At 47.2% G+C, this 26,437-nt stretch overlaps 1 protein-coding gene across 8 annotated transcripts in view; it reads right to left on the bottom strand.

Annotated features, from left to right (window-relative positions):
* Positions 1-10,501: 10,501 nt before the first annotated feature.
* Positions 10,502-26,437, bottom strand: part of PAK1 (p21 (RAC1) activated kinase 1) — an 83,933-nt gene continuing 67,997 nt past the window's right edge. For all 8 annotated transcript variants that reach the window (XM_074860446.1, XM_074860440.1, XM_074860439.1 and 5 more), the window contains 3 exons: positions 25,722-25,918; positions 24,086-24,223; positions 10,502-15,682 (listed from right to left, as the gene is read on the bottom strand). In XM_074860446.1, coding sequence (XP_074716547.1) covers positions 15,596-15,682; positions 24,086-24,223; positions 25,722-25,918 — 422 coding nt within the window. In that variant the 3' untranslated portion in view covers positions 10,502-15,595. The remainder of the gene's footprint in view (positions 15,683-24,085; positions 24,224-25,721; positions 25,919-26,437) is intronic.

Here is a 26,437-nt window from a genome sequence, read left to right as displayed (position 1 = left end):
TTTCTCCTTATACGTTTGTGACTGTGTTGAGCCCAGCTTCATCACGGGGCCACGCAAAGGTCCTGAAGGTCCGTGCCAAGGGGAGGCATGGCATGGGAGTGGCCCAGCAGCTTTGAGGAGTAGTGGAGAGCCCAGAGAGCCCGAGAGCTTTGCTCTGCCTTTGAAGCCAGAAGCAAGGTCAGCGCTCCCCGGAATACCTGCTGGACGGACTTCACCATCATCCTTGCCCAGGCTGCCTTCTTCCAGCTGCTGCATCCTCATGGCGTGGAGGGAGTCCAAGGGGTACGTGGGGAATAAGGGGATGAGCAACATCATCAGTGCAAGAACTCCCTGCAGTGGGGGGAAGAGCCCTGAAAAAGGAAAAAGGTCGTTTAAAACACAACCATAGCCCCACTTTCTAACAAGCAAAGAAAGCCCCAAATATCCCTGCTCTCTGCTCTAAAATAATGCCGTGTTTTTGCTTTCTGCTGGATACAGAGATGCAAATCCTTCAGCACTGTGGTTTTCTCTGCAAACACCTGGCAAAGAACTCACTGGCCAGGCAGAGGCTGCTCTGGCTTCAGTATGTTCAGCTCAGAGTTCACCAGCTTATCTCAACCGCAAAATCCTCGCCCGGCGCCCCAGCCAGGGTCCTGGCCCTTCCAGCAGCTGGCAATGAAGGCTGCGAGGATCTGCTGGAGCCCTGCCACCAGTGAGCCCAGCCTTGGAGTTTATGAGCCCATAAATGCCTGCAAGGGACTGGTGCCATACAAACCTGCCCCAGGGATATCAGTGAGGCAGGTCAGCCTTGAACCCCGGCGAGTTTTACCTCTGTGTGTGTCGGGAGAAGATAAAACCGTGGGAGGAATGAAACAGGGAGTGGGGATGGTCCCCCTGCCCAACTGCTGGCTATGATGTGGAGTATTTTGTTGGGAAATACATACATTCACCTCCTCCCACCCTAAGCCCTACTCAGCCTGGGACATTTGTCCTCTTGCAGTGCCCTGCCTTGGCAGCATGAAGGGGTTGGAGGGTGTCCCCCTCCCTTGGCTCTGCTCGCATGTTGTTCCCCCCACCACACAGTTGCACAATGAGCTGCTGCAGAGCCTTGAGAGCAGGTGACTCATGCAGGTAACGACGTCCCCGCGAGATTAATTACAGAAATGGCACCATTTATGGCGTTGGTGTTTCCAGGAATGATAAGGGAGGTGAGGGGAGAAGGAAGAGGTGATCTGAACTGATCCAAACTTCAGCTCTTGCTCTCCCGGGGGATGGCAGCCTGCTGGCACAGACCCCATGGCCACGGGCAAGCAGCGTTTGCCTCTTGCAGCGAGCAGTATCCCACCAAAAAGCAGAAGTGTCTGTTGGTGGAGGCACAAAGGATGGCCTGGGCGGGGGGGGGGGAAGAAAGGGACCTTGGGCAGCTCCAGACCCCACCATAAGAGAGCAGAGGTGCCACCAGACCCCCAATGTGCAGCATGTCCAAGTATAACGATGCTGATAGCCAGCCTCATGCTGAGCTCCGGGGGATCAGGCTGCAGTGGGGTCTCTTTCCCCATCTCCCAGCCTGAACCCTTTGACACACGGCTCTGAAACATCAAAAATCAGGGAGGGCATCAGCCCCCTCCCCAAAGCGTTCATGTGGGGAAACAGGGTAAAGCAGAGGCAGCATACAAATGGGAAGCAGCAGGTTTTGCAGGATGCTGGCAAGCCTCCAAGGCCTGACCCTGCTCCTGCATCTTGGGATATCTCCTTTACCGTCATTTCTCAGGCTGTTTGGATTGATCAGAGTTATTTTTAAGCCTGCTTGCTCCCAAGAAATGTTGCTGTCCCTTCCCGAGTGACGGCAGTGGCTGTGAATAATGGTGCAAAGCCCATTGAGATGTGCCAAAGACCTGGCAGTTTCTTCTGGAGTGCTCAACCCACCAGGTGCAAAATTTACCCCAAATGCCAGAATGTAAACTCGAAAAATCAACTCAGGCAGGCGAATTGCTAGGCAATTCCTCCTGAGTCCCAGGGCTCAGAGGGGGGCTCTGAGCATTGTTTCTGAATGAGCCACATCCCTTGGGCAGGCAGCAAGGAGGGACCAGACAGATTCACGGTGCAGTCCAACCCTGGGGAACCAGCCCCCCAGCACAAATACCAGCTGTGTTGTGTGGACAGAGAGCAGCCACAGGAGCTTCACATCGCCCTTCAAAGCGGCTGGCAGCGACAAACTCTCTGCCTCTCGCAGCCGTTGCTGCAGCAACTCTGCTGCCCGCTCTCCCACGGTGGGGCTGGCTGCTGCCAGCGCTGTGGACCAGCTGATACAGCGCTGTGAAAAGAGGGGGAGACACAGTCCTCGCCCTTCTTCTATATTTTATGGCTGTCCTTTATGCAATGGAATTGTTTTGTTCTTTTCTGGCAGAAATCAGGGGGTTGCAACGCACCCAGGAGAATGCAAATTGAGTTACCCCGAAAGGGCCAAGGGAGTATCAGAGGGGAAAAGCAGATGCAAGGACCTGTGAGGAAGAAGAGGGTCCAATAAACCACCCCTTGGCCAAATGTTTCTGCACCCGAGCAATGTAATGTGGTGCAGGGGGACTGTGGTGGATGTCAGGAGTGAAGCACAGCAGGGTTTTTGTTTTGCAAACACATGGGCTGCTGCTCTGTGCTGCCTCCTCCTGCCTCACGTTCCTCTTTGGTGGGTGAATCTGGGGGACTGTGTTAGCCCCTTCCCTGATGGTCCCCCCCCAGGGTGGTGGGGACACCCTGCTGCTCCTCAGTGGGGATGTCACAGCAAGGTCCCCTGCTACCCCGGGGTTATAAACCACATGGGTCACCCTTTGGGGAACTGCACAGCGTGTGTGATGCTTCTGAGCCCCAGTGGGTTTTGTGGGGACTCAGAGTTGATGCTCCATTTTGGGTCAGCAAATGTGTTTCCCACCACTCTTAAACCCGTGCTGTGCCCCATGTCTCCCAACCTGGGCCATGATGCTCATGCTGTAGATTTGTCACAATGGAGCCTCTTGGGTGACACTTCTTGTCACCGGGATGAGCCCAGAGACTTCACCAAGCGCTTCTCACCTTCCGCATGGGTGGGTGGCCCAGGCAAGCAGAGCCAGGCTGGCTGGAGGGAGCCACCATCAATGAGATTTCCCTTCCCCAGCACACCAACACAGGTTCTGGCATTGTCTAAAGCTCTTGCACCCACCTGGGAGCACCCAGTCACCCTCCATGGTGCAAGGGGAAAGCTGAGCTGGATGGTGTCTGGTGTGGGGACATGACCATCTCTCTCTGCCCCAGCATTGCCACTGATCTCACGGTGGTTCTCCCTGGGCTGGGAACTGCCTGCTGGCTTCTTCATGGTGGCAAAGGAGATGGGACAACTTATGGCATCTCTGAGTTGGGCCATTCCCAAAGCCTGGAGTGCTCCAGAGTGCCTACAAAACACAAAGGCCTTGAGTGAGAGGTGGGGTTAGTCTGATGTGTTTAGGGAATATGGGGAATAGAAGAAAGGGGTGGATGCTTCCCACCTAGAGGATCATCATTCATGCAGCCATGAGCTTGGGGAATGAAAAGGAATGGGGCTGGGGGAGCAGTTTGCCCCCAGCTCACTGCCATCCTGTGCCAGTCCAGCCCCCAGTAGAAGCCTTTGAGCATTTCAGCTCTCCACCGGTGAGAAACCAGAGGGCTGTTACCTGGCCGCTGCCCTTCAGAGCATGTGTGGCAGGTGCATCCGCCCAATGAAAGCAGAGCTTCTTGGCTGCTGAAGTGCAGCAGCTCCTGGCTGCCTTTGTTCTCAGGGCCTCGCGGTAGTTGGGGCCTTTGGCCAATGGGAGCCACTATTGACTACAGGTCAGATTCGGCCTGGGTATAAATGGAGTCCCCTGGGGGAGCCATTTGGAGCTCATCCCCCTGGAGCAGCATGCTGCGGTTGAGGACTCTCCCCTTGGGTCAGGACGCTGCCCAAGGAAACTCCTCGAGGTGCCTTGGGTCGGGACGCTGCCCTGAGCAGGTCCTCAAGGTTGAGAGCCCTCACTTGTCAGGTGAGTGATAAAGCATTTTGGGTGGCCGTTAAACCCTAAAAAGTTGTTCTGTTCTCCTCTCACAGACATTCGAACCTGTAATTTATGGAGAGCTAGTGAACTGTGTTAATGATTTTTTATTTTTTGTGGTTGGTTGCTCATTTGGGAGCCTCTGTAACAATTGGCGTAGTCGGCAGGATGTTGATAGGGGAGTTATTACAGAAATATAGTTGTGCTCCTTCTCCCCCAGATGTACAATGGGCGAAGGAGAGGTGGTTTGATCCGGTGGAAGTTGCGAGAAAGTTGGAACAAAGCCGGGGAAGTTGGTGGAATAGCAGAAGTGAAGGAAAAATGTGTGCCATAGTAGGTGCCTGCTTGATTCAGGCACAGGATTATTTTGTAGCAGTGGAAAGAGATGCCTTAGAGGAGCGGTTGGAAATTGATCATTTGAAGACAGAATTATTACGAGAAAGAGAGAGAAGGCACTTATTAGAAAAAAAAATGGAAATTATGCTGGCACGAGCAAAAAAGCCCCCTAGTGTTGCTCAGATTCGGAAGTTAATTACCAGTGCAGATCTTGAGGAGTGGGATGGAGATATTTGGGGAGAGTGTGGTGAAAGTGGCTTGGAGGAAATAGAGGAATTGGAGGAAAGACATGTGCGACCTCTCGTTAAAACAGAAAGGCATCCAGGTCCACAAGGTGGGAACCCCCGAACCTCCGTCCGTACAACCTCCTGGATGGGACGTGAGCTTAGTGAACTTCAGGTTAAATATTCGCGTAAACCGGGTGAAACTGAAACTGAGTATTTGTGGAGAGTTTCTTTAACAGGGGGGGATCGAATTCTGTTGAGTGATGCCGAGACGGGAGGTTTCTGGGGTCCCAGAGTGGTTTAAGTGATGGACCAGCAGGTAACCAGTCGATAACATCTGGAGTGGCTTACTGGGCTGGGGGGTGGCCCCTAAGGAGAGGGGGGAACCTGCTACCATTAAAGTAAAGGGACTGTCGGAGCTGGCGGAGGGAGGACAAAAGGCGGCTGTACCGCTTGCTGCGCCTGTGGATCCCAGCCCCCTTAGACCTCTCATCAGAGGGCTCCCGAGTGCCTTAAAGATCCATGTCCAGTCCCTCAGAGAAAGGGTGCAAAGAGCTATTGAATGCGACCAGCGAAACCCCCCTGCCCCTCGCGTGTTAACGTGGGCAGGAGTGTGACAGGATCTGGTCACTGATGGGCGAGAGATGGGCTGGACTGACCCGGGTGGGCGCGAAGGTGGAAGCCGGAGGGTTCGTCAAGTCAGTCTGGAAACTGCCCCCTGAGCAGCCTCCTCTTAGAGAGTTTAAACTGGCCCGGGATAAGTCAGGTCGGTTTTACGATTCAGGAAGGAATGATCTCTGGCGGAAGGCCTTGGCACTGTGAGTACCCCGGGCAATATTACATGGGCAATCTACTGGTAACATCTCGAAGTTGGTGCAATTGCTGGAGGGCAGAGCTCGAGAACAAAGGAAAAATATTCGGGTTTGATGTTTTGGCAGGTAAACAGTGTTGTTTACCACACGGCAATGTGGAGTTTTGGAGTTAGGGGGACAGAAGTTACCTGTGTCTCTCAATATCCACTGCCAACTGCTGCCAAACAGGGTATTTTTGAGGTGATTCATGATACTGAAAAAACATTATAAATCGTACAGATTCCCCTTAGAATTCTCAGGTGTGGTCAATCAAACCAAACAAAAGGTGGCAATTAACAGCCGATTATGGGCAGCTGAATGCCCACCCAGGCCTTTGTCAGCTGCAGGGCCTGGCTGGGCTGGGTGCGGCCTGCAGGAGCCGCTGCCATTTTCTGGGCCCCACCCCCGTGGGACTGCGGGCAGTTTACATTTGCATGGCTTTCACCGACAATTGCTTGCTATGGACTGGCTCAAAAGTTCACGAAAGCCCGGAGAAGGGGTTAAGATCTCTGGACACCCCCACCCCCCCTCCTGTGGGAGTCCAGCAGTTTCTCACTGCAGGAAGTGCTGTGTGCAGTGAGAGTGTTATTGCCACCCACGGCAGATAGAGAAGGAAACACCCAAATCAATTTGATCGGGTAACAGGAGCCACTTTACTGCCAGGGTGGTCCAGGAGTGGGCACACAAGGCATCAAGTGGGTGTTTCACACACCATATTACCCTCAGGCTAATGGGCATAGCTGACATGGCGCTTAGGGATATGGTGTAGTTGGGATCTGTCAGTGCTAGGTTAACGGTTGGACTAGATGATCTTCAAGGTCCTTTCCAACCTAGATGATTCTGTGATTCTGTGACATGCTTGGGAAGCCTTAGGGAAAGGTGGAAGAACTCACCATATTAGTGCCCAATAGATAATTACTGATTTTTAACTTGATGCCCAGGTTCTGATCCGAGGCCTAGTTCTGTTTTTTTGTTAGGATCTTGGAGGAACAGATGACTTTGGCATCCTGCTTGGCCATGGGGATCCATATGGACAATAATGACTTGGATGACGACGTGGTGGCAAATGAATCTTGTGAAATTGGCAGCATTCAGAAGAATGTGATTGGACTTGGTGCTATTGTGTTAATGTCACTTTAAGTCAAAAAATGAAGAAAGTGGCAAGAGACTTGAGGCAATTGTTGTTATATTAAGCGTTAATTGGATATGTTCGAATCTTCCTTGTTGGAATGGTTAATCAGCTTCCTTCAATTTTGAGTGTAATACATTGTATGGTTGGAGGGTCATTTTTTTAAGATTTGATTGTATAATCATCTAGGGATGACAACCCACAACGAGTACGGAGACTCACCAGGACCGCACTCCCTTTTAACCTTGGAGGCAAGAGGTGACTGCACCACCACTTCAAGGAAACCAGCCGAATCATGGCTGTAGTCACGGGGTGGATTGTGGCAGGTGCATTTGCCCAATGAAAGCAGAGCTTCTTGGCTGCTGAAGTGCAGCAGCTCCTGGCTGCCTTTGTTCTCAGGGCCTCGCGGTAGTTGGGGCCTTTGGCCAACAGGAGCCGCTATTGACTACAGGTCAGACTCGGCCTGGGTATAAATGGAGTCCCCTGGGTAGCCATTTGGAGCTCGTCCCCTGGAGCAGCAGCTGCGGTCGAGGACTCTCCCCTTGGGTCAGGACGCTGCCCAAGGAAACTCCTCGAGGTGCCTTGGGTCGGGACGCTGCCCTGAGCAGGTCCTCGAGGTTGAGAGCCCTCACTTGTCAGGTGAGTGATAAAGCGTTTTGGGTTGCTGTTAAACACTACAGAGTTCTTTGTTATGCGTTTCGGGTTGCTGTTAAACCCTAAAAAGTTGTTCTGTTCTCCTCTCACAGACGTTCGAACCTGTAATTTACAGAGAGCTAGTGAACTGTGTTAATAATTAATTTTTTATTTTTGGTTGCTCATTTGGGAGCCTCTGTAACAGCATGATCCAGGCACATTTGTGTCCTGGACACCATTATGTGACCAGCAGGACCCTGATCTTGACTGCTAGAAGAGTTGTTAACCCCAAATTAAGGCAGGTTAGTGGTTTTGGGGCACACGGTTTGGGATGAGGGACGGGTCCTGCTTCGATGGCTGCATTTGGAGGGGACGTGCCTCACAGCTTCTCCCAACCCTGCCAGCCATCATGGCACAGTGGTGACATGCCCCTTCTCTCTTACCAGGCTTAACCAATACATCAGCACAGACCTGGCCCACCAGAAAGCCCCAGCAGACCCAGCAGAAGCATGGGGGTGTCTGCAAACACTCACCCTGTTGATGTATACAGAGGGACCTGTGCTGTGGTGGGAGCAGAGGGCCTGTCCTCCATGGCTCACGCATAACTGTTGGCCTGGGAGGGACACATTTGCCTTAGGAGGCTGTCCCAAGGCATCAGTGTAAATAATAACTTAAAAATGAGACACGAGCAAAGCTGGAGATGGGGTGATGGCAGGGGAACAGACATACTGGGACACCAGATCCCGTGTCACGACCATCTCCTTATCCCTGCTGGTGTGTGCCAGCTGCTTTTAGCGTGCCGCCTCCAAAAGAAACATAAAAAGCTTCTTTTTACATTGCTCATGGAAACTGAGCAACATAAAAGGAAATGAATCCCTGGTGCAGCTGCCGAGAGAGGGCATTACAGTCCCAGGAATGGGGAAGGACCCGCCAGGAAAGCCAGGCAAGCTCCCTGCTCACCGGATTCAAGCTACAGATCTTCTCAAAAGATGAACTTGGGAACTGAAACTTTTAAGTCTTCTGGTTGGTGCTAAAAATGAGGGACCCAGTAGCAGCAGCATCTCCACAGGGTGCTGCAGTTTCCCCTGCAGTGTGTGATAAAGGGCACCTCTTCTCTATTGTACCTACCAGTGTATTGCTTCTCCTACTGCTAATTCGCCCAATTCACTCCAAAATAAACTAATATCCTGCAGTTACACCCAGAATAACTGTTCCCACTAGGATTTAGCTGCCGCTTCACTTCGTTTAGCTCAGACCTGAAGGTGTGTGTTCCCCAAAGCTTCTCCCCATCTTTCCTCCCCTTTTCTCCATCTGTAGATCAGTCACTCTAACCCCTTCCTGTAAATCTTACCTCAGAGTCACATGGGGGCAGAGGACAAGGCACTAAATTTAGGAACGAAGAAGTAAAACTTTAAAGATCTGGGAGAGGTGCCACAGAAATAGCAATAATTGCACCTGTAGCCTCAGGACACCCCTCTGAGATCCTCACACAGGGGTTTCCCTCCTGTACAGATGGAAGAAAATGAGTCGTTGGGAATAGAGAACCAGGGCTGGGATGTATTTTGCAGCCAGGACATCTTGACCAGGACTGTTGCAGAAGCTCACGGCCCTTGCCATGGATCTGCCTTCCCACATGCAGCTGAGTGAGTCCTTCCTTTTCTCTGTTTAAAAAGTGGCACCACAAACCTGCTGCACACACACGAGCAGCTGAGGAGAGCACTGCTGAACATCATATTCTGCTGTTTTGGACCTCAGAAATGCACCCACAATGGAGAGGCACCAAGGTTTGAAAGGGTGATCCATGCCTGGGCCAACTTCATTAGGGGCTTCCTAAGTAAAGATGTTTGGTTAAAGGCTGAAATCTTTGGAATTATTTATCTGACTCCAAAACTGATTCAGCTATCAAAAAACCTCCGCTAATAATCTATTTTTAAATTTGGTTATGAATTCACCTTTAAGGAAAACTCCTTAGGGCTCTGAAGAGCATTCAGATGAGTTATACTTCACTGAAATCAACATCAACCATTTCTTAAAGCCTTGAAATCATTCATCATCCAACACTTCCCAGCCCCAGCAACTGCTTGGCAATTCAACCAAGTTTGTCTCAAGGGAAGAGGCCTCTGGGACAGAAAGTTCCCCCCAGAAATCATGGAAAACGATAGCTAGTTAGAAATAGACCGTGCATCCTCCATGGGGCAGGAGGTAGAGCCACCAAACACCAACCCAGTAGCAATTTTAGGGGCACTTTCTGGGGTATGTTACCAGGAGCGTAAGTTTGCCTGGTACCCTGCTTTGTGAAGCTTCAGAGGAGGCGGTGGTGGAGGCCCAATTAGATGGGATGAGGACATCCAACGTGGGATGCTACCACATCATGGCAGAGACAATCACCCACAGTCCCAGGCAGTTGGGCTGCAATGTTCCTCTTGCTCAAGTGACCAGACCCCTCATCTTCACAAAAACCAGAGAAACGGGACTCTCTTCTGGCTTTCCTGAAAAAGAGCTGTTGGGAAGCAATCTTCAGCTAGAGCCTCTGTTCTGGGCAGAGGGGATTTTATGAAGTAACATCGATTGCCTTATTCTGGTTGGTTAAGTCCCTGTGCAAGGTGTTCCCCTTTCTTCCAGCACCCTCTCTAAAATCCATCTCAGCACCCAGCTGACTCACAAGACCTTGGCAGAGCTTCCTGCTGCCGCTCACCCCCGCGTTCCTCAGAGGCTGAGCTCAGAAAGCACTGGGTTGGGTTCCTCGGACTTCAGAGTAAAACATCCAGGTCAGATGTTTTACAAGCAAGAGATGAACTGCAGGAGGAGGGTTGTGGTGGCACACGCGTCCTCCCTAAATCATGATGTTTCTGCTCCCTCCTGCAATGAGGCACTTGAGCAAACAAGTACGTAGGATAATAAACTCCTGCTCTTGTCATCAGCCTCATCCTACTGATCCCACAAGAAAGAGGGATGCTGGGGAAGGTGGTTGTAGGTACCTATCCCAAACCCTTCTGATCTCCTCCTCCGTACGGAGACCCTCAGACACCAAGCTCTATCAGAGGAGCATCCAGGAGGCAACAATTTCCCTCGCCAGCTGCTTCCTCCTCAAGCCACAGCGCAGACTGATGTTTAACAGAGCATTAACTCTATCTGAGTGGTAAAAATCACACTTGCTGCAACAGCTTTTAGTGTAGTCACTTTGCTCAACCAAATAAGAGCTGATTAATCTAAGGTAGATCAGAGAAACACAAGCCCTCCTTTAAGCACCCCCATTCAGTTCTACTGTCACTGCAAGGGTCATTGAAACAGCAAGTGGAGGAGAACCAAGTAATTCGTTCAGGTTTTATTTAAGGTTTCAGTTTTATTTTTAAAATGGCTGAGCTGACCTTGCACATTAAACAAACCCAGCACTACAGGAGAGTTACGCCAACGCAGTATGAAGAGAAACACATTATCTAGCTGATTTTAAAATGGCAACAGCCCCTGTATTGTATTTCCAGGTGGGACACGACACAAAGACATCTGCCAACAGATGAAAGCTGCAGTCAGAAATCAGTAGGTGCTGAGCAAAGTCATCTTTACAAACACAAGACCAAAGCCCAGCGGCTGCCGACACGATCCCAAAGCAGCGCTGATGGTGAGAAGACACTGTACTGATGCTGCAAGCCAAGCGGCAATGAGCTGCTTTCATCCACAGAAGCCTGCGTTAAATTTGCTTCTGCCATTTTACATACCTGTGAAATCTGGCCTCCCTCTTCAGTTCCTTGGCACATCAAGGCCATCTCCTCCGTTCTAGCTCCCACTCTCCCTTTTCAGCTGAATTTTGTCATTTTTGCAGGCCTCCTGGATTAGCTCCAGCTCTCTTGGCATGGGCTGTGACTCAAAGCCATATTGCTGCTCCAGTCTCCACTTCCAGCACCTCTTCTGTTCCCAGGCCCCTTTCTGCTCTCCTCCTTCAGAGATGTTGCTGCCTTGCGATGCAGCAGGCTGCTGTGGCACTCCCTGAATTTCCTCAGCAACTGTGTAACTGAAGCTTTAACCTTTGCTTCATCCTACCCCAGCACCCCTTGGACCAACTCCGTCTTCTTCTGTAGCTCTTCCCACCACTCCTCCGCAGGCATCCATTTTGGCAGCAAGTTTCTGTCCAGCTCCCGTCTGTATTGCAGTTTCGTTACTGTTGGCTGTTCCCTGTCAAATTTGGCAGCTGCTTCTCTAAGATCCCATCTTGGACGTTGTGAACTGTCATTAGCAACAAACGATGAGATCCTAGAGCGCTAACTACCCGTAAGCTTGATCCAGTTGGGCTTACAACCCCAAAATACATCTACAGGCTATTACTGTTGAAATAAGAAGCCATTAAAAAGTCTCATTATTTTATGGTGGGAAGATGGAGAATGAGACTTCACCTTTAGCAGTTTTAACATTGAAGATGTCATCACCCACTGTACAAATGGATTATGCAAGCTCTTCATTAGGAATGAGGTTCAAACAAATATTATTCTTGGACTTTGGTCCGGAACAATTTTACTGTCAGCTGAGGATGGTGGACTTTAAGGAAGCATGTACCTACTTACAGGCCACTGCAGCCCGTTCTTGCACAGTGCTTTGCTGCAAATGTGCCCTACTTACACCGACTTGCGGCATTTTGAGAGACAGATGGATTAGGATACTAACAGAGATCTCAGCTAAGAAGCGACAGCCTTTTACACACCTCACATTTCTGACCAGGCAACATTTTTGGCACTTTTTCAAAACCGGGCCCCTGAAAAGTGGCATCAAGTTGGAAACAAATCACTACGGCAACCCCAGTTGCTTTGCAAAATAGTGGGGTTTGTGTCCATGTGGTGTTTACCCCCCAAGCCTCTTCTCAAGCCCTAACCAGATCGTTTAAGTCAAGTAAGCGTCTCCATGGAAACCTCCTTTCTCAAGGAGCCTCCTTGCTGGAGAAAACCATGCACCCCTTTTGTTTAAAAGGGGAACACAGTTTGGTAGGAGCATAATGCCCGTCTAGAGAAGAGCCTGTAATGACTCATCAGCCAGATTTATGTCCTTTAAAAACACTAAATTAAGACATTTTAGGGATGGCTAAAAGTGTGCTATCCTGCTGCAACTAAATAGCAAGTTTTGCTCTCCCCTCCTCCATCCCTGCCCTGGGTCTCTACTCTCAGCATCACAACCAGCCTTTAAGGCACATGGGGGCTGTGTGCCCCTCTCACACACAGACTCTTGGCCCTGGTGAACTCCAAATCAATCATTTGTTTTAAAAAACCCTAGAGCTAAAGTAATACAAATCAATGCCCATTCTTGAAATATAGGAAGCATCTTGTCAAAGCTACCAGTTGCTTCTTAAAGAAGACAATCTTCTGTGTTTTGGAAAAGAAAGGGAATTTTAGCCTCTCTCTCCACCAAGCCTTTTGCAAGCTGTACCATGTTATATAATTTCTGATATAGGATTGCTTGAGATCCCTCAAAAAGGAAGTCAATTTTTTGAAAGGATACTCAAACAATTGAGTATTTTATGTTCTAATATAGAAGAGAAACCTTAATATTAACAGGCAAATAAATAATTAAGGACTGATTAAAAATGGTTTCAACTCAGGCGAATCAGTTCATAGAGTATGTAAAAAAAAAATAAAAATAAGCAAAGCCACCAAAGAAGTTCTCTAGTTGGACTCGCTTTCAAATCACAACAGAGACAAGATGTTTTTGGGAAAATAAGCCCCAGAGGTTAATTTTTAAGCCAGAGCGTTGGTATTTAAGAGCTCTCTTTAGACAGGAAGGTGCTGTAAAGACCTGTGTGAAAGCTGACACAGGTGCTAACACCGGGCAGAGTGGAAGAAGGGACGTCTTTCAGAACAACAACAAAAAAAATAGTTTCATTCTCCTAAGCTTAAGGTAGTTACAAAATTTTTTAAGATTTCCTGAGAACATAAAAACGTGACACCAGGCACACTGTAGTAGTTGACTCCTTTTCCCACCCATCACAGGTGGGGAAAGAAAAGCCTGGGATGAGATGACACACGTCTATGGTCACAGTCTTGCAGCTTCCCAGTGGAGAAGGAAAGGCTTTTGGCAAATGCCCCTCCCAAGCAGCTAACAGAAACCAGTCAGGACCGATTCAAATTGGAAGTCAATGAGGCACAAGCACATCACCAGCATAAAGGAAGGATAAACAGTCATTTGTATCAATTCCTTTCCATTAGTCAATAGAGAATCTAGAAGAGCAACTTAAACACATACAAATAACCTTTTTCTACCTTGTTTGAGGAAATTTAGCAGAAATCTTGCTGCAGAAAAGTAAGATGACATGCAGGCTCGCAGATAGGCATATCTGCATTAAGGTTCTTGTCTCAATGGGATGCAGAGGATGGAGTGGGGAAGGGAGTTAAAGACAAGTCAGAGACATTAAACGTATTTGTGGATCGGATGTAATCCTGTGCTGTCAAAAAAAGTCATTTATCAAATGTGTAAGACCAGAGCCATATGAGATCTTAGATCAAGTGAGATCTAGCCCCTAAATCCTTTCTTCCCACGTATGCCATCTTGAGTCTTCCAGAGGAAATACTAAGTCCTTATCAAAGGGAATTATTCAAGGCTGGTTGCCTTCCATTTTGCAATCTCCACCTAAGCTCCAAGTAGAGGAGCTCATCAATAGCTCACATCCCTCTTCAGGCTGGCAGCTTTACTGTTTTGCCCAAGGAATTCATCCTTGGATACAAACTCTTTAATATTACAGGGAGATGAAATATATATACACAAAGGGAAAGAGGCTGCAGATTTTGGCAACGGACTTCAGTTTTGAGCCTCATGTCAAACAGCGACCACCCTGAAGCACAAAGGCACCACAGAAGCAAGAGACCTCACAAACTCTATCTACACCCAGTAAAACTAGTGTAAGAGCTGTCACATATTGTGGAGCAAACAGGAAAAATATATTTGAATTAAAATGCAGGAGCAGGGAAGAAAGGGCTGAGGCAGCAGCAGGTCTCAGCAAGAAGCAGGAATGAGTTTCTATGCAATAAAAGTGCTTTGGAGAAAGAGGATACTCCAGAATGGGTTTAAACTCACCCCATAAATGACCAAAGCAGTACAGAGAAAGCAGCTCCCCCAGTTATAATAGAGATTTTTATCTATTTTCTCTATGTGTAAATTTACCCCCTTGAGAGCCACTTGCTATCCCAAAGCACTACAGAAGAAGGGGTAAAAGACAAAAGTTGTATTACTTCATCCAACACATTCAAGCACCCTGTGATGATATGAACAATAATCCCATCTGACAGACTTGTCTGGTGACAGTGAATTCTCCGATCCTCTCTCAGCCCCAAGTTAAGAAACGCAGAGGTGATTTTATTAAAAATCAGTATACAGTTGAACATAAGCCCAGTGTTTACAACCCATCCCTCTAGTAGTTCCAGGTTTCTTGTTGTTTTGCAGGCTAAGAGCAACCAAAGGAATCAGTAGCATAATGAAACCACTATCATTTAAAAAAATTAACGTCCCCACGTCTCCAAGAAAGCAGCATCCATGATCAGTTTGTTTTCCATTGGACTTGCTCTAAGAAACAAGAGTTTTCAACGTCATTTTGTAGGCAAATCTTATCTTTATAATAGTAATTGCTCTGTTTGCTTTACCATACAGGGCAAGGGTCTCTAAGAAGCCTCACAGCGCTGATAAAATAACCCTAGAAGAGCCCTCTGTCAATTTTTCCTGTGATTTACCTCCTAGAACATCAGAAACGTTTGAGATTTAACTAGTTGAGTTGAAACTAAAGGGGGAGGGGGCCCCCAATTCACACAATTTGGCAAAAAGATCATCCATGAATTAGGTTCTCCAATGGCTGCAGGAAGCACACGGAGGTTTTCTCCGTGCTCCCTCGAAGCACCCAGCAGTGCTGTAAGGAGGGATGCGTATTCATGCCCTTGTTCCCCTTCCAGTTGTTGCAGCTGTTCCCATTTCTGCTGCCTGCTTCCTTCCCTCCTGAAGTCATCCAAAGCACACAGCAGCCTCCGTGGTGGAATAGCATCTTGCCAGAAGCAGGAAAAGTCCAGCTAGCAAATTCTTTAATTTATTAAGATAAATATGGTCTAAGGCTCCACATTGTTTTTAAGAATAAACACAGTAAGAAATATGGAAACAAACTGGCTTCGCTAGGTGTAGGTCAGGTTCAGATGTTCTCAGAAAGATCTTCTCAACCATACAAAATACTCTTCCCCTCTCACCCCCACCACAAGGATGGGAAGACAGTTCACTATGTAAGATCCGCAATGTCCCTGTTGCGTGCCCTTCGATGTTCAGTGAAGGGCAGATCAAAGTTTTAAGAACACCCCTGTGAAGAAGGAGCAGAAAGGGAGGGGGGCAGGTAATTCAGTCTCTGAAACAAACATCTGGAAGTCTTGACACGATGACTGTGTTGACTCCACCACTTCAATGGTTGTTCTTGGCTGCCTCTTTAGCTGCAGCAATCAGAGGCGTGAGACTAGATAGAGGCTTTGCAATTTTCAGGAACTGGTGCTAGGAAGAACAAAAATGAAAAAGGGTCAAATTTTTCACAACATGCCCCAGGAATCTGGTGGCTATTCAAAATATGAGCACCTACACCCACATGAAGTCTAACAACCTACTCTAACCTCTGAACAGGTGAAACCAAAAGGTCAGTTACCAGCACAAACTTTTGGGGCTTGCCTGAAGTGATGAACAGATTTGCACCCATTGCTAAATTCTCCGATGTTTGTACATGTTCAAGACCAATCAAAATTCAGCTAATTCCCCTGGGGAATTATAATCTTGCAAAATCTGTAGCAAAATTCTGTGTGGAAGGAAGGTGTACTAAAAAATAACCTCTGTGGTTCAAACACAAGGCACAGGGCTTCTTGCAGGAATCACCTCTCATTTCTCTTCCCTTCTATCACAAGTAGGTCTGGTGAAAGCATTGCCTTGGCATTCTACAGATATTAGAAATTTGGAAAGCAGCTAGAATTTAGGAGAGCAGCACAGAGTTTGCAACATAAAACCACTGAGTCAGTCTCCTATACAAGGTGGTCTGTTAAGTTGTCGGGGGAGGCAGCAGGTCTGCCACCAGCCTGATTGAAGAAGAATTTAGCCTTGACGAAATTCCAGTGTATCCAGGAGGGGCCAGAAAGTCCCGAAAAGAGCTGAACAAGCAAGATAAGAGAAACTGAGCGGAGAAACAGGACGAAGAAGCTGCAGTTCTGCATGTCTACACAAACCACAAGGAAGAAAAAGAACTAGCCAATAGTAATGTTGAGAAACAACTTTATGACCAATAAAAAGAGCACATGATGTTGTAATGAGGATATATAAGAAGAACGTGAATAATAAAATTAGAGACATTGCTTGCACCAGTTTTTGTTGTTGTGTCCGTCTCTACCGCGACAAATGGTGACCCCGACGTGATAAGCCGACGTGATTCTGATAAAGAATTGAGAAGGTGATTTTAACACAGAGAGACTCTGTGTGGGCTGCAGGACGACGTGCAGCGGAGATGGAGCCCGGTGAAGCTGAGAGCAGTGGGAATCTGCCTGGTCCAGACCTGAACTTCGACACCTGATAAGGTGAGCCACCGAGAACGGGACTGTAATTATGGGCCAACAATTAACGAAAGAAGAAGAAACAATATTGTCCACATGGAAGGCCCTATTAAAAAGAAAAGGGGTAAAGACTTCAGACCAAGGTTTAAAGATAATTCTCATGTGGAGTGAGATGCAAGGATTTGAAGCCACAGCAGCCACTGCTTTCAGTGTGTCTGCCTGGCAAGAAGTAGGACAAAAGTTATGGGATGCAATTTCAAAAGGAGACAAAGACGCTTGTGAATTAGCTACTACGTGGTGGCTGTTAAGTGAGACTCTGAAAGACTGGAAAACAGAATGTGAGGCAAAGGAAAAATCATTGCTAAAAGGGAAAGAGACTAATAGTGATGAAGGACAGGACGGGGCTTGCTCTGCTCTGTCTGCAGTTGCGGGGAGAAAATTACGTACCAGAAAGATTAGATCCCGTTCGAGCACCCGGCCACCCGCTCCCCCCACTCCCCCTGCTCCTAGTGGACTTCAGACCCCTCTTGGGCAGGCACAAGCAGCAAAGCCTGATCAAAACAATTTTGGGCTCGCACCCTCGGCACATCCTATAGAGAAACAGGAGGCAATTCCCTCTGAGGGAGGTGAAGGAGAAAGCGAGGGGGACAGTGACGGGGACAGTGAGGAGGGTGAGGAGGAACGGGATCTGACTGCCGCTATGCAATCGCTACAAATTTCTGGTACAAAAACTCTGACCTGCATGCACAGCCACGGACTCTGCCTCCTGCTACTGTAACTGTTACGCCACGCTCCCCTGATCGATTTTGGGAGGAGGTCAGAAAACATGCTGCTGAAATTGGGATCTGGTGGAACGGCTGGGACCATCATGTCCTACGCCACCTCTCAAATCTGCTGGTCAAAGTGCCTTCCCTGTTTTTAAGGCTGCGCCAGGTGCCCAGCAGCCTGATGAACATTTTCCAATAAGCTGGAAAGTGGTACAAGATTTGCAGAATAAGGCTCAGAAGTATGGGATCAATTCTCCTGAGGCGATGCAATTAATCAGAATTATTAGTACAGATCTTTTATGCCCTTATGATATTACTCATCTGGCACAAGTATTGTTTCAACCTATACAAATTCAGGTGTTTCAATCTACGTGGAGGCAAATGGCCCGAGCCACAGCACAAAACAGAGATTGCCTCAAGGTGACCCCCGATTAGCCATTGGAGAGGATGCATTGTTGGGCAAGGGGCCATTTAGTAATCCTCAACTGCAGGCCACTTGGCCTCCTATTATACTGGAACAGTCCCAACAGGTGGGACTCACTGCATTGAAAAAGACGATGGAAGTGGCAGCCTTCAAACAGAAGTATGTGGCTATTCAACAAGGCCCTAGGGAGCCTTTTTTGCAATTCATAGAGAAGATTTCGACTGCCCTGGAAAAGCAGGTAGAGGATGAGGGATTGAGGCAAACGCTATGTAAACAATTGGCAAAAGATAATGCTAATGAAGATTGTCAGAAAATTATTGAAGCGTTGCCGGGTGATCCCTCTGTACCAGATATGGTTGCTGCCTGCTCTAAAGTAGGTACTATAGAACATAAAATGGCAGCACTAGCCACAGCAATGAAAAGTAAAGCACCAGTGAAATGCTATGGATGTGGGCAAGAAGGGCACGTTAAGACAGCCTGCCCAAGTAAGAGATCCCCTTCAAAACAGGGGAATGGAACGCAAACAGGAACTACCTGTAATAAATGCGGTAAATTAGGCCATTTTTCAAAGCAGTGCCGGTCTAAGTTCCATGTAAACGGACAACCGCTACAGGGAAACAGCAAGAAGAGCGCGAGAGGGCATGTGAGGATACAAAATCCCTCCCTGACAGCAGCACCTCAACCGCACTTTGCGACCGGTTGTCCGCCACAACGGCGGGCTCCACAGGGATGGATGTATCCACTGCTGACACAGTAACACTTTTAACAAAAGACATTATTAAAGTGCTGCTCGATGCGCAAGGACCTATAGGATGGGGGTTGAGTGCCCTATTAATTGGGAGATCTAGCAGCACTTTGAATGGATTCATTGCGCATATGGAAATTATTGATGCCGATTTTACTGGGCAAATTTGTGCGATGATTTCTACTCCTTATCCACCTGTGACGATTCCAAAAGGCACTCGCATTGCTCAATTTGTACCGTTTTTTGAGTTGTGTTCCAAAAGCAGAGCAGCGCCTCCGTGAGGATGGCAGCTTTGGATCGACCAGAGCGCCGATGGCCTTTTGGTCACAACCCATTGAGACGCATCGTCCGTCCATGAAATGTGTCATCTACAATCAAGACAGTTCTCCTCCTTCTACTGCAATCTGTGGACTTCTGGACACTGGTGTAGACGTAACTATTGTCTGTTGCACCGACTGGCCACTTAACTGGCCCACAGTGATAGCAGACACAGGAATTGTGGGGTTGGGAGGAATGTCTCATTGTGACCTCTCTGCTCTTCCAGTCATGATTATGAATCCTGAGGGGCAGAGAGCCACAGTTCGACCTTATGTTACAGTAACACCTTTAACTTTGTGGGGACGTGATTGTTTATCCCAGCGGGGTGTGAGAATTACCATGGATTTTTGACGGGGGCCACTGTGCTGCAGGGTGTTAAACAACCCGCACTTGCATTAACCTGGTTAACAAATAACCCTGTGTGGGTGGATCAGTGGCCCCTGCCAATTGAGAAATTAAAAGCCCTGCAAGAATTGGCTGCAGAACAGCTAGCTGCTGGACATATTGAACCTTCTCATAGCCCACAGAATACCCCAGTGTTTGTAATCAAAAAGAAATCAGGAAAATGGCGATTTTTACATGACCTACGGCAAATTAATGCTGTCATGGCTACGATGGGAGCCCTACAACCGGGCCTACCCTCACCTACCATGATCCTGATAGATTGGGAAATTATTGTGATGGATTTAAAAGACTGTTTCTTTACTATTCCATTGGCCTCCCAAGATGAAGAGAAATTTGCATTTTCTGTGCCTTCTGTAAATCAAGCAGAACCTTCAAACAGGTATCAATGGAAGGTTTTGCCACAAGGCATGAAAAATTTGCCAACAATTTGACAATGGTTTGTAGTGCAAGCTTTGTCACCTGTAAGGGAAAAATTTCCTGCTAGTTATTGTTACCATTACATGGATGACATCCTGTTAGCATCAAACAGCAAGGAGCAGTTGAACGACATGGAGAATTTGGCCAGAGATTCATTACAACAATATGGATTGGTTGTTGCCCCTGAAAAGGTACAAAAGGTAGAACCATGGAAATATCTGGGAATGACAGTTACAGGTAAGCAGGTAATGCCTCAACCTGTGAAACTTAACCTTGAAGTTAAAACCCTTAATGATGCACAGAAATTAATGGGATCCTTGAACTGGATCAGGCCCTATCTTGGACTTACCAATTCTCAATTACAACCATTACTGGAATTATTAAAAAATTCCAGTGATCCAGCAGAACCCAGAATACTAAACAAGGAAGCATTAAGTGTAATTCACATGGTGGAACAATCTATACATGAGAAATTTGTTTCTCGAATAGATCTGTCTCAATTGGTACAACTCTTTGTACTAATTGACAAAACTGTGCCATTTGGTGCTTTAGTGCAGTGGAATCCTGAGTGGGATGACCCATTGCATATTTTGGAATGGATGTTTCTGTCATTCCGACCACAAAAGACTGCTCCTGGACTGTTTGAGCTTATTGCTGATGCAATCATAAAAGCCAGAAAACGATGTTCAGAACTAACAGGGCATGACCCAGCTACAATCGTTTTACCTGTTCAAAATTGGTATTTTGAATGGTGTCAGGCAAATAATTATGAGCTGCAAGCAGCCATGGCGGGCTTTCAGGGACAGGTATCATATCACCTGCCATCACACCCGCTGCTGAAATTTGCTCGAGAAGTACCCTTTGGTCAGAAAAATTTAAGCCAACCAGAACCAGTGAACGGCCTTACTGTTTTTACAGATGGTTCAGGAAAAACAGGTAAAGCAGCAGTGGTATGGTATGAAAACCATGACTGGAAGAACAAGGTGGTACATCAAAAGGGCTCTCCACAGGTAGTAGTGCTGTGGCTGTTGTCTTTTCTAGTTTTACTTCTCCTGTAAATACTGTAACTGATTCAGCATATGTAGCCAACTTGGTTGCTTGACTAGACAAAGTACTTTTAACTATGTCAGACAATCAATTGTTATTTGAAGTACTCCTGGAACTCTGGGAGAGTATTCAACAACCAAAAGAACCCTACTTTGTCATGTGTATTTGTAGTCATACTCCTTTACCAGGGTTTTATACAGAGGGGAATGTCAGAGCGGACGCTCTTGTTTCTGCCATGGCTCTGAGTACTGTTCCTAACATAAAGCAACAAGCTGTATTATCACATCAATTTTTTCACCAAGGATTTGGAGCTCTACGACAGTAGTTCGGCTTGTCTCATACTGAAGCTCGTTCCATTGTGGCTGCCTGCCCTGATTGCCAAGGAACTCACACACCAGTGTACTTTGGTACTAATCCCAGAGGTATGCGAGCCTTACAGATTTGGCAAACTGATGTTACTCATGTGCAGGAGTTTGGCCGACAGAAATATGTTCATGTTTCTATTGATACTTATTCTCATGCCTTAGTAGCAACAGCACATAATGGAGAAACGGGAAAAGATGTGATTCGACATTTGCAGAAGGCTTTTTCTATGCTTGGGGTACCAGGCCAAATCAAAACAGATAATGGCCCTGCATATGTTTCGAAGAAAGTTCAGACGTTTTTTGATATGTGGGGTGTTACTCATGTTACAGGCATTTCACATTCCCCCACAGGGCAAGCAATTGTTGAACGTGCACATGGCATGCTGCAGCAGCAGCTTCAAAAACAAAAAGGGGGAATGATTGGGGAACCCCCCCAGGCACGTCTAGATAAAGCCGTTTATGTTCTCAACTTTCTCCATTATGGGGATAATTCTTCTCTGCCTCCTCTTTTTCAACATTTCTCTTTTTTTCGAAACAGGATTTGCAAAAGGGCGTCAAAGTGCATGTTAGAGATCTAGGTACTGGCCAGTGGAGTGGACCATGTGAGCTATTAACCCGGGGCAGGGGTTATGCTTGTGTCTCTACAGATGCCGGCCCTCGCTGGGTTCCTGCTCGGTGTGTTCGGCCTGTGCTGGAACCTGCATCAGGGAGAAGGATGGGTAGTTCCACAACCCAAGCAGAATGTCTGGGTAACTCTGCATTGAAAAAATTAAAGTTAGGGTGCTGGCTTAGCAAACAAACTAATGCTACCTCATTAGCCCTCAGTGGTCTTTTAACTGATGTTGATAGTGTTAGACAGGCTACCTTACAGAATAGAGCTGCTATTGACTTTTTGCTCATGGGTGTGAAGATTTTGATGGAATGTGTTGCATGAATTTGTCTGACCACTCAGAATCTATTTTTAAAAGCATACAGCAGCTAAAAGATGGTGTCAAGCGTTTAACAGAAGATGATGGCTTAGATTGGCTAACAAGGATGTTTAAAGGTTGGGGGCTGTCTGGATGGTTGATATGTCTGGTCAAAACTGTGGAGATAGTGATCTTGATAGTTGTAACCGTGCTTTTAATGTTGCCCTGTCTTGTCAGTCTTCTGCAAAGGGCCCTGCAGAGGACTGCTCAGGCAATGTTGGGGGAGGCAGCAGGTCTGCCACCAGCCTGATTGAAGAAGAATTTGGCCTTGACAAGATTCCAGTGTATCCAGGAGGGGCCGCAAAGTCCCATGAAGAGCTCAACAAGCAAGGTAAGAGAAACTGAGCGGAGAAACAGGACGAAGAAGCTGCAGTTCTGCATGTCTACACAAACCACAAGGAAGAAAAAGAACTAGCCAATAGTAATGTTGAGAAACAACTTTATGACCAATAAAAAGAGCACACGATGTTGTAATGAGGATATATAAGAAGAACGTGAATAATAAAATTAGAGACATTGCTTGCACCAGTTTTTGTTGTCGTGTCTGTCTCTACCGCGACACTAAGTAAAACAATATTGATCATCAAAACAGCTCTCAGATTAGAGTGAAGGTATGTAGGGCAAGTCCACAAGCTGTTCTGAAAACAAAAAGCAACTATATCCCACAGGACTTCTGAGCATCAGAAGGGATCAATCACCCAAGTCAACATGCTTCAGAGATGGGGAAAAAAAAAAAATAAAAAAAAATCAGAGGCTAAAAGGTAGTTAAAAACAGGCAGAAATGTTACAGTCAATATGTTCTCCTGCTCCGAGAAACAGAACATTGCTGCTCTCTGATATTTTGGGGCTGGAAAGTCCAGGAGAAAAAGTGATCTTTCAACTACTGCCATTCTGCCAGTGACTAATGCTTCATTACAGCCTCAGAAGGCAGCAACACATCCAAAAGTGAACCTACTAGACAAACTAGTGGAAAAAAAGGAAAACAAAAATGGGAACTGTCTCACAGTTGAGGTCTGAGTGCCCCTGATCACAGATTTATTTTACAAAGAGCTACATTCTCCACCCCCATGGCAAATTTCACAGAAGGAACATGTGAACCACTCTTCTCATCTTGTGGCAGTAAAAAGCCTGACAGTTTCGTCCTCCCCTTTCGACAGGAGTTCAGACTAAGACACCATTTTTTCAGTGAACTAACTGATGATAGGGTGATGAGACACTGGCAGAGGTTGCCCAGAAAAGCTGTGGCTGCCCCCTCCCTGGAAGGGTTCAAGGCCGGGTTGGACGGGGATTTGGGCAACCTGGGCTAGTGGAAGGTGTCCCTGCCCATGGCAGGGGGGTGGGACTGGATGAGCTTTAAGGTCCCTCCCAACCAAACCAGTCTGTGTTTAGGTTATTTCACAAGGTTTGTTCATCACCTCTGTAAAAAGTAGCATCTGCCAAAGCATGGTAACGCCAAACTGCTCCAGTTAATGCTGGAGCTTTGTGATTCCTCCACCCGAAGGGAGACAACCAGAACACCCAGTAGCTAGAAGCCCTCCTGCTGCTCAAATTGGAACAAGCACGGCCCATGACAACACATACAGATGTCATGGCCAGCTGCATGAAGAAGCCACGGGAATTCAGGGGCTCAGCATTTGGCAGGCCTGGGGCACAGCTATTATTTCAGATTGGTTACAGAACATGCTGCACAGCTGCTGCTAGTAGCAAGTACAGCATAAAAAGGGAGTAGTCTGTTAACACTTTATTATTGATTTAGGTTTTGGGGGTTGTTGTTTTGTTTTTTTCTAGCAGGTTACCTTAGCTGTGCTTGTGCCTTCAGCTGATGCAATATTTAAGACCCCAAACAAGATCTCACCACAAGCCTGGCCTCACTCAGAATTGCATGATCCAGCCCTGTTCCCATCACCTACCTGCAGCAGCTCTTTTGCAGAACCTCTCTTTTCCACGTCCATTTCAAGACAGCGATTTAAGAAGTCTCGGAATATGGGTGAAAGCTTTTCTGGATTCTGCAGTTCTGGAGTCCCATTAGTGGCAATAAGATAGAGGGCCTAAAGTGAAAACAAGCATCAAAGAAACCAGAGGTTATGAAGGTTAGATTCCATCTCTGGATTAGAGACACCCATTTCTCCTCTCCCTCCTCCCAGTTCAATGGGGAGGAAAAAAACCCCACCTTATCAGGGTGACTAATCAATGCTTAAGTTTCAGCAAACAGAATAGCTGCCAGCCCTATTTTTATGTGGATGGGATCCAATCCTTTATTGTTTTACCCTCGTAATCTGGGTTTGGATCCTGCAGACCTCTCAAGGGATTAGAAGGACAAAAACAACATTCCAGACTGTGTTTACATAGGGAAGTTAACTGGCATGACTCTACCAGTGCTAGATTCCTGCAATAACTATATCCTCATGGGAAGGTACCCCTGAATAAATAGGAGATTTTGTTCTGTCAGTACTTTGCCTGAGTGCACAAGGCCTAAAAAGTCAATACAATAAAGATGCAGTTGGCTCCTTATGAAAGATGTCCAATAGACCCTCAAGCAGCTTTTAACATCCTGCAGAAACAAGCAGTTTTGCTACTGCTTAGGGATGAAGCATTCACACACACCCCCCTCTGAGAATCAAGGAACTCAGAATTCATCCATTTCAGGATTTCATGCAAGAAACTTCCTGGATGGATTTTCAAAGGAAACGGAAATCTGTCAGAGACGTGTTAATATGCAGGCCCTTTGAGCACATCACTCAGCACATCCCATGGGAGCAGTCCGATAGCCCGGGAATCAGCACAGGTTGAGTTAAATAAGGCCAAAGTACCCTTAGCCACCCTTGTTTAACTCAACACCCAGTTTCTTTCCTTTGACCCTTCTTTGCTGCTGCTCTTCTCTCCCAAAAATCACTTCCTGTGCCAGAGATGGAGACAAAAGTTAAACAGAATTTTTCTAGATCCCCTCATCCTGTGTAGCTGAGAGAGAAGCCATAAACATGGCTTACAGTAAGAGCAGTTACGTCCCTACAAACTGATAGCATCTCCTCTTTCATTAAAAACTAAACAAGGGAAAGACATCAGGAGGCTTAAGCCCTGTTTAAAGGTTTATTAAGCATGTAGCTTTATTTGGAGCATGCAAGGAAGAACAATCCACTAGTAAGAGAAAACCTTTGTTTACAGAGTAGCAACGTGTCATATTTTTGAACATAAGGGGAACTCTTCTCCACTCACAGTGCAGAAGTCTTTAAGAAGTCAGCTGCTTTGGTACCATCAGGTACTCTTTTTCTGCCTCTATCAGCATCTCCAGAAAGTGGGAAATGGTGAGTGTGCACGATCTAACTCAGAGTTGGCCAAAGGGTCTGCAACAGGAAGAACCCACACCTCTGCGACCCAGAGCTAACTATGGCTTTTAACTACAACTATCTCAGTCTTCTCACTGTGACATCTAAGGAGGTATGGGGCTGCAGGGGGTGAAACCACACTGGAGGATTCACCTGCCTCCTTTACAGCCTAGTTTCACCAGCAGGCTTAGTGAAGACCTGAGGGCAAAAGATACGTGCTTACTCTCAGGGGGTTCTCATTGAGGTAGGGGGGTTCTCCTTCGATCATCTCGATGGCCATGATCCCCAGCGACCAGATATCCACTTTGGGCCCGTATGCTTTCCGCGTCACCACTTCAGGTGCCATCCAGTATGGGGTCCCCACCATGGTGCTGCGTTTGCTCTGCTCAGGAGTGATCTGGGCACAGAAGCCGAAGTCAGCTGGAAAATTAAAGATGGAGGGGGAAGAAACATAGACAGAAATCAGCAAGTTTCTCCGAAACCAACGCTTACTTGATGCTAGAGTTGTGGTACTCGTTACCCTGTTGCACTGCCTCGTGTGCTGCTGCTACAACTGTGAACGGAGGGGTGGTTTTGTGGCTAGCAGAGAAGACAGTGTTGAGAGGTAAGTTTCTAAATCTGACTCACTGGGGCCACGAGGATTACAGAGCTGCTGCCTGGTTTGTGTGAACGATGGGGATCAGTAAATAACCATATATGGATGCTGAGACACTTGACTGTGTTTGCAGCATTATGCAGCTGTAATACACTATGTAATATATGGTCTAAAGACTGTTCCAGGGTATGTGAAAATAGAAATTAATGCACACTCTGATCTAGATACAACCCCCAACCCACATACTGTATTGTCTGGTGATATTTTCAGTGCCAGAGATATTACTTCTCCAGTAGATATATCATCCCTCAAACTGGATTGGCTTTACAGAGAGGTGTTCAGAA

The sequence above is a fragment of the Strix uralensis genome, chromosome 2 (assembly GCF_047716275.1).
Source record: "Strix uralensis isolate ZFMK-TIS-50842 chromosome 2, bStrUra1, whole genome shotgun sequence".
Taxonomy (NCBI): Eukaryota; Metazoa; Chordata; class Aves; order Strigiformes; family Strigidae; genus Strix; species Strix uralensis.
This window is presented reverse-complemented; position numbering and strand designations above follow the sequence as displayed.